The sequence below is a fragment of the Physcomitrium patens genome, chromosome 19 (assembly GCF_059467195.1).
Source record: "Physcomitrium patens ecotype Gransden chromosome 19, ASM5946719v1, whole genome shotgun sequence".
NCBI classification, from domain to species: Eukaryota; Viridiplantae; Streptophyta; class Bryopsida; order Funariales; family Funariaceae; genus Physcomitrium; species Physcomitrium patens.
Window position 1 is genome coordinate 11,309,113 of NC_143428.1, and position 12,824 is coordinate 11,321,936.

Consider the following 12,824-nt stretch of genomic DNA (forward strand, 5'->3'; position numbering starts at 1 on the left):
CTCCTTGAATTCAATCAACTCATTTTGTGATAAACTATAGATTGGTCCGAATGGCGGTTGTGCTTCTTCTTGAAGGTCAATTGAACAATCATAGGGACGATGTTCCGGGAGTGTATCCGCATTCTTTTTTTCAAATACATCTTGAAATTCTTGATATTGGCTTGGAATGCCACTTGAAGTCTTTCCACTGGTAGAAACATGTGTGGTATAAATAATACATGGTGATTCTTTTATAGCAGTATGCAAGAAAGCTTTTACACCTATAAACACGAGTTTAATTGAACTAGACTTATGACTCTCTACTTGATTAACTACACTATTAGTTATACTTTTAGAAAAAGTAAGAGTTTGGGAAATCCAATCTATTTGAGGGTTGTATTTTCTAATCACAATAAACCTAAAATAATTGGATTAAAGGGAGATCTAATGATATTAAATACTACAAAGTTATTATGACTATTGATTATTACTTCTATAAGAAGGGTTTTGTGAGTAATATCTCCAAAAGATAATAGACAACCATCTATGACTTCTACATGAATAGGTTTAGTTTTCTTTACTAAAGATATGTTAAGTCTTTTAGTAAATCCTTCATCTAAGAAACACGGAGAGGCTTCTGAATCTAACAAGGCAGAGGCTTTATAATGTTTAGGTCCTAAAATAACATTTAATGTAAAACAAAGAGAGGGCTCTGAGGAGCGAATGGAATCTTTACTAGATGTTGTGCAAGGTTCCAATCGCATGGCCCCAATTGTAGTTGGACAAACTCGTTTTTCCACATATTATCTTCTTTCACAACCATACTTCTCATTTTTTGGTTGTGTCGTTTCTTTGGACAATATTGAGCAATGTGTTTTGGTTCTTTGTAATACAAATATAATCCTTCTTCACGACGATGAGTCTTTTCTTGCTCAGTAAGAGATTTGAAACTTACTGCATCAATTTGCATATCCTTTACTTCCGAATGTATGTATTGAAGAGGTGTTGGTATTGCCATTGAATTATAGTAACGTTGAGGTCCACTTGTACGGTTCTCAGATCGAAATTCAAAAAGGCAATTGTTGCTCTTCATAGCAAAGTCAATTGCTTGACTCAATGTTTGAGGATCAGGTAAGTTTAGTATTAATTTTTTTACCTCATATTGTAATCCGTAGAGAAATTGGCTAATAAGTGCAGTATCAACCTACTTGATACCAGTTGTAAGTTGTTGAAATTGTGAAGCATACAACATTACTGATAAATTGCCTTGTCGTAAAATATGGATCTTATTGGTTGCAACACGAATTACATCATGTTTTCCATACATGGATCAAAACTTTGCCAAAAAAGCCTCTAGATTATCTAATATTGGATCTCGTCATTCAAGAAAAGATGAAAACCACGATAGTGCTTAACTTGAAAGAAGCGTACCAATGAATCTAACTTGGGATCTTGGAATTGGATAGCTTTGAGATTGAAGTTCAATCACAAGTTACACTTTATTGATAAATCCTCGAAACTTGGATCTGGTACCATCAAACTTTTTGGATAGGGCAATTCTTGGTTCTTTAACACTAGAAGGACGTTCCACCATAAGAGAAAGGACATGATTTGGTGTAGATGTTGAAGCAGCTCCAACCATTTCTATATCTTTACTTCCTGCTAATCTTGTTGCTCTTTGTGGTGGTAAATTGAGTTGATGCATCGCAAGCATTAACTCCCTCAATTACTCTTGCATTTGTGCCATTGCACTCTTCATTTCAACAAGTTCTGCTATGATAACACTTAGAAAAGAGAAGATGTCTAGTATCGCTCAAGACAAATAGAAGAGAGGAATTGAGAACAAGGAAAATACTAAGGACAATATCAATTTAGAAGAGAGTAATCCGCAACTTCTAATATGCTTATATCTTATCAAGAAAAAAGGATAATCCACTCTTAATCAAGATTAGACAAAGCTCTCATATTATAGGTGTACTCTTGTCAATTTGTCAAGAACAAGAACTTGATGAAAAAATAATTCAAAGAAGTGAGCCTTCACTCAAAGAAAGGTAACAAAATATAAATAAACAAGTATGTATATTGAAAGAGAAACTGGAATGGCTATTGCCAAAAGACAAGAAAACTAGAGACCCTTGAAACTAGACTGGAAGCAAGAAAGGAGTTGACAAGAGTGAAGAAGGCTTCACTCTTGTCTCTATATATACTATCTAAATAGAGGCTTTGTGGCGACGTTCTATAGAACCTCCAATATGAGTTGACTTTGTAGGACACATGCCTTGACTTACAACGCAAGTTTTTCTACATGTAGGCCACATAGTTAGCTTAGTCTTCAAGCTAACAACATGTGTCACACATGGCCAACTTATTGACCACGTTTTTAATCCAAAAAGTCAATTAAATACACCTATGAAGTCAAAGCAGCGTCTATGAAGCTTCAAGGAAGCTTTCATATCAAATACTATAGAATTAACTTACTTTTATCTACTTTTATTTACTTCTACCTATTTGTATATGTAATTACTGGCTTACATGAGTATGTCCATGACAGAATAAGACCATTATTAAATATTGCACAAGATTTTAGGAATATGGTCTTTATTGTAGTTGGAAAAAATTATTTTTTAATATAATATCTTTTTTTACAACCATGCTCTTCAATTTTTGATTGTATTGCTTCTTTGAATTTTTTTGAATAATATACTTAGTTTCTCTATAAAATAAGTACAATATTTTTTAATGACATTAAATCTTTTTTGCTCAATAAAAACTTTGAAACATATTATATCAATTTGCATAAGTTCAAGGCTTAATGAATATTTTTTTAAAAATTTTGACTTCATTTTTTCCTCTCTATCCAAATATTAATTCATGGTGTCTTTCAAAAAGTTGTTTATCATATGTAATGACTTCAACAATAAACTATTTTAATGAATTTGTTTTTAATATTGTCAATAATAAATCTTTGACAATATCTTTCAATCCATATTAAAATTTATTGATAAGAGTTTTTTCATCCCAATTCATATCACAAGCAAGATTTTGGAATTTAATAATATATATGATAATTAAACATGATCATTGTTGTAAAAAAATAATTTGATCTTTGCTATTTTTTTTACTCATTTTTTCTAAATGTGGCCATAGATACTTTTAAGAATGAATTTAGGTCATATAAGAATTATAAATCATTTTCTATTAAAGGTACAAATTAAAAAAAATACTTCTAAAGATGAATGTGCTTATGAATCCAACTTGAGTAAATCCATAAAGAGATTGGAAAAGATGCAACCTTAGATAGAACTTAACTTATTGTAGAAATCATTAATTTTTTTATCTTATTCCATCAAACTTCTTAGGTATATTAATCCCTATTTTTCTCATACTCATAGTAGCAAGACTTCTTAGGTATATTTATAATGTTGATCTATTTCTTTCTCTCAATTCAATAACTTCTTAGCATAGATATTAAACTTGATTATTGATTTCTTCCATGTATGTAGGAATAGTACTTCCATAGTTAACATTATTAATACATGAAAATTTTAGCCAAAGAGTATTAAAAAGCTCTTGAAGATCTACAATAGTTTCAAATCTATTCTCATTTCCACCAAATATGGCATTTATAGTTTTTTTAATATCTTTTTAACAAAAAATATCAATAAATCTACAATTCAAATTAAAAGAGGGTAATTTGTAACTTCTAATATTAAATAAAAAATTCCACAAAGATGAATATTCTATTCTTTTTTTTTAATAACAAATCAATGTTAAAAAATAAAAAATCTTGAAATAAGATTAATAAAAAAATATTTACCTAGATTGATTTTTAAAATTATATGATTCTTTGTCTTTTTATTTGATTTTACTAATATATTATGATTAAATTATATCAAAAATTATATCGAAAATTTGAATGAATATACATATATGTAACAATATTACATAGAAGTAACTACTTAAGTTGATTCTTCAATAAAATAAATATTAACCAAGTTCTTTCTAAAATGTAAGTTGGAGAAATCAAAATAAATCCTATAAGTTTTAAAAAAATTGTTTTTCCTACATTTGTAGTTTAGTTTATAAAATAAACTTCGTTTAAATATAAAAAAAATGAGATACTGGATAACATTCAATCTATTATTATCATTACTATTATTTGTCTATACATATAATATGTGTTTTCTTGTATATACATGTATACAATTTGTCTGTATGTGCTTGAAGTAGTGACTTGGTCTGTTGTCTTTAAATAATAAGTATATCTCGATCTTCATTTTAGTTTTAATTCGATTTTTTGTTTCATTTTATTGAAGATGTTTTTGTTCATTTTTAACATTTATTAATTTATTTTTATTTCATTAATATTGCAAACTGTGCAACTCAAGCTAATTATCAAGCTAATTATTTATATTGGTCTTAACTTATATGTTAGAAGAAAATATATTCTTAAAATCAATCTTTATTTTTTATTTTTTATTTTTTTAAAATCATAATAGTTATAACAAAAAAAATAAACAAAAAAAGGATGGCCTCTCTCAATTTTAAAAAGATATTGCTTAAATAAGATTAGCATTTTGGCTATTAAGTTATTTCTAATTTTAATTTAGATATTACCATTTTTATTTTATATAGTTCTTTCATATATTAGTAGTTTTGTTTTTTCACAAACTTATTTGTCAGTGTTCAAAATATCAAATTGTACTGTAGACAGTACACAATAATGTTGGAAGATGTTTCTATTTTTTTGGTTTATCTGTTTTATTTGTTTTATTTATTTAGTGAAATACACATGCGTCATTTTTTTCTTTCTAATAATTATTTTATAGAAACCTGGTGCAATTTTTATGACTGAGAGTTTGTACCTAAACATTGCCATAATATGTTTGATAAAATACTTAATGAATCAAACACAAGTCTATCCAAACCATTTTAAAGTTAAACAAACAATACAAGTTAATAAAATGAAAATATAATTCATATTATTATTCAATATTTTATGAAAACAATAGTAGAAGTCGTGTTTGGTAAATAAACATTTTGTATATATATATATATATATATATATATTCAAAGTCCGGAGACTAGAAAAAATGAATTTGGATAAACAAATTTTTTCTTTATCATGTACTTTCAAAGTTTGTAATATGTGGTATTGTATGGGAAATTTAAGCTAATATTTGTCCTGTAAGTGACTATGCATGCAAATGAAATTTATAGAACTACATTAATGTCCTGTTCATATTCTGTTATCTATTATATAATTTAACGATGCATCATATGCACAATCCCATAAAATTTAATTTTAAAAATAAAAATCAATAAAAAGAAAATTATAAAAGTCTTAAGCTCTCAATTTGAGACATGGAAAACCATAACTTTCACTTTAACTCCCCGCGAACTTTAAAGGTAACGCTGGGGTCGTCGTCACCTCCGTCGTCTCCGTCATCGTCGTCACCACCTCCGTCGTGGCAGCCATACCTCCGTCGCCGCCGTCGTCATCGTGGTCGCGATAACCGTGGTCTCCGTCCCGGTCCCCGTCGTCGCGGGGACAGTGGTGGCCCCGAGCGAGCAGCAAGCAAAGCAGGGGAATGCTCACGCGTCCGCGCTGCAGCACCAGCACCAGCAGCAGAGTAGCAGTAGCAGTAGCAGTAGAGTAGACGACACCCGACGATGCTACGCGATGATGCGATGCCTGCGCTGCCCCGCCCTGCCCTCTGCTACTGATGCCCACTCTCTCTCGCTCTCTACATCTACAATCCCCCTTTTCCCGTTTTTTGTTTGTTTGCTGGTGCGCCACTCGGCTTGCCCCCTTTACATCTCTTCTCCACTCTGAATCTTGCTCTTCCCCCCCGCAATTTGCTTCTCTCTCTCTCTCTCTCTCTCTCTCTCTCGCGTTCTGATTATATCTCGGCTAGTGTCCGTCGTGTTGTGTGGGGTGTTGTATCAAGTCTCTCTTCTCTTCTTCGTCTCGCACCGAGATTTCGTCATGGATGAAGAGTATGACGTGATTGTACTCGGCACTGGCCTCAAGGAATGTATCCTCAGTGGACTTCTCTCTGTCGATCGTCTCAAGGTGGTGCCTCTTCCTCGATCTGAACCTTTTATAGGTTTGCAGATCAGTGTTTTTGTTTGTTTGTTTTGTTTTTATTTCCTTTCTCTTCTTCTCCTTAGGTTGTAGTGTTTTGTGATGCAATCGTCCTTCGATTGTTGTTATTTTGGTGGATTGTGAAGGTGGGGCGAGGTGTTTCTGGTAGGCAGACCTAATCGTGGGTAGTATGAGGGATTGTGTGGGTTTATGGGGGGTTGCCAACTTTGAGTTAGCTAGCGAAGATGGCGATGGGAATCAGGGAATTGCCGCTGGCGGCCATACAGTGGGTTGGATTCTCTACAACTGGATGGGTAGTGAATTGCGAAGGGTGTGAGAGAGGAGTGGTGAAATTAGTATTTTGAATCTGTTTAAGGGTGCGCGTTCTGATGATCGCTGGATGATCCTGTGGGATGGTGCAGGTGCTTCATATGGACAGGAATGACTATTATGGCGGAGCTGCTGCATCATTGAACTTGAACCAGGTGAGAATGATGTGCTAGCCTCTTGTCTCTTGCTCAAATTCGTGCACAAGTAACGGTGAGGTTTTCTCCTCGTTATTTCGAGTGTCACATGCTGCTGTTGAACTTCTTAGTAAGTGTTCTTTAGTTGATAGGTTTTCCTTCTCAGCCTGTAGTCACGGTGCTATCACGGCATGCTTCAGTAAAGGGGCCGCTGATCGTATTGTTAATTCTCTTCACAAGGTTCATTTTCCCGTGAGGTTAGCACGGTGGGTTAGTGTGAGAAAATATAATTTGATCAGGTCTTGCTATTGATTCATTTATTTGCGTAAAGAGAGCACTGAATGTTAATGAAGTTTTTGGCCCCAAGTATTTTACTGTTAAGGTTTAGCGAAGATTTTAACTGAACACTTGCTGTGAGTGATCAGTGAGCTACTCTGATCTTCGGTGATTTTTGGGCAGTATACGCGTTTTTTAAATGTTAATTTTGAGAATTGTTCCTACTTGAACTATCAAGTTAAAAACCTGCTTAATCCAGTGTGTGGAGAATGTTGATCGACACACCATGGTGTCAACCATGAGCAGAATTACACTGGTCTTGTTTCAAACTTCGCTAATCTCCTTCCCTCTTTCTCTTTACGAAGATTTTAATCTTTATGTAACCATCACATGTGGTGTGGCAGTTGTGGAAAAAATTTAAAGGAGATGAAAAGCCTCCAGCCTTCCTGGGGTCAAGCAAGGAGTATAATGTGGACATGGTCCCCAAGGTGAACTGGGCATGGATGTGACATGTGTTTGTGGGCACAAAAGTGATTCCTTCAAATTTTGTGTCTTGTAATGGTTTTGAATGTTCGCAACAAACCGAGATGAAAGTTTCCTTCAAGTTTTAGTAGCGTATATTCGAGTCACAGCGACGGTTTTTTAATTTTCGTTGTCTCTCGCAGTTTATGATGGCAAATGGCACCCTTGTGAGAGTTCTCATCCACACGGATGTCACAAAATACCTACTGTTTAAGGCTGTGGACGGCAGCTACGTCTATAAGCAGGGAAAGGTGCGTCGTTGCATTCTTGTTGAAGAGTTTATGTCCATAATTTGAGGCATTCTTGAGTTCCTTCGTCCCTCTTAATTGGATGCGTTCTTTGCCTATCCTGGACCTATCTTTTGAAGGTTTTACTAGTATATGCATATAACCTCTCAAGGTAATCTGAAGGCTGTCGATATGATTTTAGAGCTGGCTGTGCTAGGTCATCTTTCCATTGTCTGCCTATTATTATTAACTTGTGTTCATTCTTTTCCGTTTCCATAGGTGTACAAAGTTCCATCTAATGACGTGGAAGCATTGAAGTCTCCTTTGATGGGGCTATTTGAGAAGCGGCGTGCTAGGAAGTTTTTCATCTTTGTCCAGAACTACGATGAGGCAGATGCTAAAACACACGATGGAATGAACTTGCAGACAGTTACAACGAAAGAACTATTCGAGTATATTACCTTATCTAATATTGACTTCTTTTTCATACTGATTTTGTGGATAACCATTCTTGAGAGCTTTGTTTCTTCGTAGGAAGTTGCTGAGAATAGCAATAGTCGGATGGTTTGTGGTGTGGTCATTCGGAAAAATTGTGAGCGATTTTACTCCTTTCTGAATCTTACTGCACGAATTGTTATGCAGGAAGTTTGGTCTCGATGCCAACACAATTGACTTCATTGGGCATTCTTTGGCGTTGCATCGTGACGATCGTTTCTTGTCTGAGCCAGCGTTGGATACAGTGAAGAGAGTGAAGGTATGCCTTTATTTCCTGCTAACACACTCCCTGTTATAGCTCATTCTGTTTAATCCACACGTTATCTTCACAAGATTTTTATCAGCTCTACAGTTTTGTTCGCTACAACCTGAGTTGTCTTTTTTTTCTTGGTGCAGTTGTACGCAGAGTCAATGGCCCGGTTTCAAGGAGGATCACCTTACATCTATCCACTCTACGGCCTCGGCGAGTTGCCACAGGTTCGCGTTTAGTTTGATTCAGTTTTTATGATGCTGCCTGTTAGTAAGTGTTCCTTACAGGCAAGATGTGTCGCCTGTTCCTGTACACCGAAATATGTTTGAAGGTTGGCTTGGAAGGGCTGGTTAATATTAGTCTCCTGTTTAAAGCTAGTCCGGTCAGTAGTGTGGTAGGGTTGAAGCTCTGAATTTTTCGGTATGACTATTGTTTTAGGAAATCAGGATTCTGGAGTAGGAGAAGTCAACTGTACCAGTTGTGTGCTTGGGGAATGTCTCACGCCGATGCCCATTCTGATGTGTGTGTGTATACCATAATATGATTGACAGGGATTTGCTCGTCTTAGTGCCGTGTACGGAGGCACCTACATGCTTGCCAAACCTGAGTGCAAGGTAAACATCTGGTTCTGATGCTGAAGTTTTCTTGCATCGTCTGCTTTTCCTAGACATCATGCAGTTATTGTGACATTCCATTGGTTCATTCACGAATTCTGATTTGTTTGAACTTGACTCATCCAACAGGTAGAATTTGATGAAATGGGTCAAGTTATGGGGGTTACTTCCGAGGGGGAGACCGTGAAGGCCAAGAAAGTTGTTTGTGATCCATCGTATTTGCCCAATAAGGTAATTTGCTGATTTGAAGGTCCTTATTAGCACTGTGCCTATGGCTTTGTAGACTATATCACGGCGAATCATCTAACGTGTCCACCTTTGTGAAACATGGGATGCCGTTGCTTTCTCAGGTCAAAAAGGTTGGGAAGGTGGTGCGTGCTATCTGCTTCATGAGCCACCCAATTCCAAATACCAATAATTCTGACTCCGTTCAAATCATTCTGCCACAGAAGCAACTTGGCCGCAGATCAGACATGTAAGCCGTGTACTTTTGGTTTGATTTTAAACAGGAGGAGATGTCCAATTATTTGGGTTCCTGTAAAATTTGAATCGAGGTTGACCTGTTTATAATCTATCATGCTTCTGGCTCGACGTGAATTTTTTCAATGATTTTAATGTCTAACTTTATATTTGCCATATCAACTGTTAATGGAACGATGTAATGTTCTGGGCTTGCTGGCAGGTATGTGTTCTGTTGCTCTCACTCTCACAATATAGCTGCAAAAGACAAGTACATCGCATTTGTTTCAGCAGAAGTGGAGACGGACACTCCGGAAGCTGAGCTGGAGCCAGGGCTTGCACTTCTTGGACACATTGATGAGAAGATAATTGACATGTACGACATGTATGAGCCAGTCAATGATCCCTCACTCGACAACTGCTTCATTTCTAAGGTATCAACTATTCATCATTTATTTGTGAATATGACTCAGCTTGTCTAGTAGGCTACTTCTCAATTTGGATACTCTTTGTGTCACCCTAGAAGGTATGATATTGCTTTGCAATTGTTGTAACTTTCCACTCGACATGGTGTCGAATGGTTTTCAGCTTGTCTCTTTGATTATGTTCAATGGCATTGCACTTTATCTGATGAGCATTGGCAAGTAATTCTAAAAAAATCTTTAGAAGAAGATGCATAGGTTTTTAATTCCTGGTGTGTGTTACAGAGCTACGATCCTACTACCCACTTTGAGACGACAGTTCAAGATGTACTTTCAATGTATACAAAAATTACTGGCAAGGTTAGTTGTTTCATCAGTCCTCATCGTTGTAAAATCAGCATATATTTAGCCAAGACTTAGTACTCTCAAGATCTTATATCTGCATATTTCATATTACAGCCAACTGACATTTGTAGCACCATGAAATTCCCGCTCTATTTTAGGGGAATGTGACCCCAGTTTGGTTTCATACATCCCATATTATATCAGAAGCATAATTAAATGGACTTATTAAAACAGGGTCGTATCTTCTTAAACACCATTCTACCTAAATAGACACTGATAATTGTTTTTTTTTTTTTTTTTTTTTTTTTTCAAAGTATTGCCAGTGTATCTGACGTGGTTATTCTATAAACATGACATTTGGATCGTTGACATGACGGCTTTCGTGGATGACTACAGAACCTTGATCTGAGCGTGGACTTAAGTGCAGCAAGCGCTGCTGAGGAGTAGAGAGATGGGTGTTTCATACAAGGTATTTTCTCCAGTGGACCAAGGAGTGCCTCTAAATACCCCAAACTCAATTGTTAAATACTTTTGTGAAAGGCGGTTTACATTTACATGTTTTTCCAATGACGTAAGCGGAAAAATCTTTTCCGCAAGCCATCATTATCATTCGACATCGTTTATCGTAGTGACCATCGGTTTTTCTTAAATGGATGCAAAGGAAATTTCCTCACTATCAAGTTTTGAATCTTGTTGGCACATCTGCGTTAATATGGTTACACGCCTCCTTGGCAACTATCACTTTCATGTGATTATAGATGCAGTGTTAACTCGAAGCTAGATGTGATAAGCAGTGGGCCCATCATTGCCTTTCCTGTGGAAATGAATGCTTCTCAACCTTCTTCCATCACTTATGTTATCTACAAAAGAGCAGCTCTTAAAAGGTTTTTGAAAGATTTCTTATGGTAAAATTAACTAGAAAATCTTGAGCTACATTCCCTGTGGAGATCGGGTAGAACAGACCTTAATATTTATACAGGGTTGTTGCAAACAATAACAAGATGCTCTTACGTATAAGGAAACAGATTATGTAACTGAAGCACTGGAATGTATCAAAGCTTTGTTCTTTTAAAATCACTAATTCCGTTGGGGTGGCAAATTGAGTATTATACTTTGGTACAAGTGTAGTATTATACTGTAGTATTACGTGGTGACTGTTTAGATGTTTACAGGTGTTCTAGTTGCATCAAAACAGAAATGATGTTTATCTTTAGAGAACAGGACTTCTTTATTATTATCGTAAGTAGGGAAATTTTATTGGCTACATGGTTCTGCAAAAACATTGTACTCAAATTATTCTAACTAAGCTTTTTACTGATTACTTAAGTAAATGTTTATACACCATGCAAAGTGTTATGTTCGACAACTTTCCCTTCTTTGTTTCTTTTTTATCTTATAAATACTGCATGATATTTTGATTTATTTTTTCTCTTCTTAATTTTGTATTCTTAATTTTATTGAGCGTGTTATTTAAGTCAATAGTAAAAAAAAACATGTAGAATACAAGAATTAAAAATTAAATTTAACACTAATATAAACATGTAAATGTCTTGTGTTAAATTGAACCTATATTCTAAGAGTACTACTGAATTTAATTCATTTCTAAACAGGCGCACAATAGTATACTCAATAATTAAAAGAAATATATGTCCATAAGCACACAACAAAAGAATAAAAGAACATAGACCAAATTTTTTTCAATATATGAAAGAATTAGAATAGGTTTAATGCTATTGATAAAAAGATTTATGTTTGAATGTCTTGGACTATCTCACAAGTTATTATATCCTAATTAGTTAAAAGTGTAATATATTGCATTAGATTATTTATAAAATAAAGTGGGTTTTGATCCGCAATTATAATAAGATGGCACAGTTCTTGAATTACTCCATCGTTCACTAATAATATATTTTGAAAATTTTAGTTTTTTTAGATTGAACTATTCACTTAAAATAGAGTCCTTATTATCTTACTGCACGTATATTAGATGTCCTTTATAAAAACAAATACTTAGTATTGAAACATACGACATTGTTGCTACTGTTACAAAAAGGACAAGAATATAAACATATTGTTAAATTTTTATTTTTATTTTTTAAGCCTTCTTTTTGGCCTGTGGAATGGTGTTTAGTGTATACATGCATATATTTGTTTTAAGATTAATAATAATAGGGTTTGCTTGCACATTATAAACATCACCTCTAACTTGGATCTCCATATTACGAACAATTGCAGAAAAATATCTTATTATATGAGCTAAAGGATGTACATGTAATAGATTGTAACAACTGGAAATAAGCTCAATTAAAAACAAACCTGTAATTCATCTCAATGTGGCCTTAATTTGTGCAAATAAAAAAAATATATATATATATATATATATACCTCATTAATATGCTTGCAAAGCTTCTAAATAAATCAATTGTAAAATATCTTTTGAGTTTTTTTTAAAAAAAATTAATAATAATATTAATTTGAAATATTTAAATAATGAACTAATATTTATTTAAATAAAATAAAATAAAATATAAAAACTTTATAGCATTTTTTTAAAAAATTGTTAGAGTTTAAGTTTTGAAAAAAGTTATATTTAATATTTTTACAGGGTAAGTTTTTTACTAAATTTGTGTATTTTAAAAATAAAAAAGACTTCATTTTACATATATAATAGTTATAAATTACA

General features: G+C 34.0%; 1 protein-coding gene across 1 annotated transcript; it reads left to right on the plus strand.

Annotated features, from left to right (window-relative positions):
• Positions 1–5,770: 5,770 nt before the first annotated feature.
• On the plus strand, positions 5,771–10,840 carry LOC112272715 (guanosine nucleotide diphosphate dissociation inhibitor 1). Its single transcript, XM_024500751.3, has 13 exons — positions 5,771–6,055; positions 6,490–6,552; positions 7,212–7,295; positions 7,473–7,580; positions 7,836–8,008; positions 8,199–8,310; positions 8,448–8,528; positions 8,853–8,915; positions 9,045–9,146; positions 9,266–9,390; positions 9,598–9,808; positions 10,082–10,156; positions 10,538–10,840. Exons 1-13 carry the CDS (start codon positions 5,969–5,971, stop codon positions 10,586–10,588), a joined length of 1,335 nt encoding a protein of 444 aa, XP_024356519.1. The 5' UTR covers positions 5,771–5,968; the 3' UTR covers positions 10,589–10,840.
• The last annotated feature ends 1,984 nt before the right edge of the window (positions 10,841–12,824 follow it).

What these genes read in the sequence shown, in the direction of transcription:
- LOC112272715 (XM_024500751.3), top strand. Translation starts at nt 5,969, where the DNA reads ATGGATGAAGAGTATGACGTGATTGTACTCGGCACTGGCCTCAAGGAA. An exon ending in CATCATTGAACTTGAACCAG is followed by an intron (nt 6,553 to 7,211) that starts GTGAGAATGATG and finishes GTGGTGTGGCAG; the next exon opens with TTGTGGAAAAAATTTAAAGG. An exon ending in ATACAAAAATTACTGGCAAG is followed by an intron (nt 10,157 to 10,537) that starts GTTAGTTGTTTC and finishes GGATGACTACAG; the next exon opens with AACCTTGATCTGAGCGTGGA.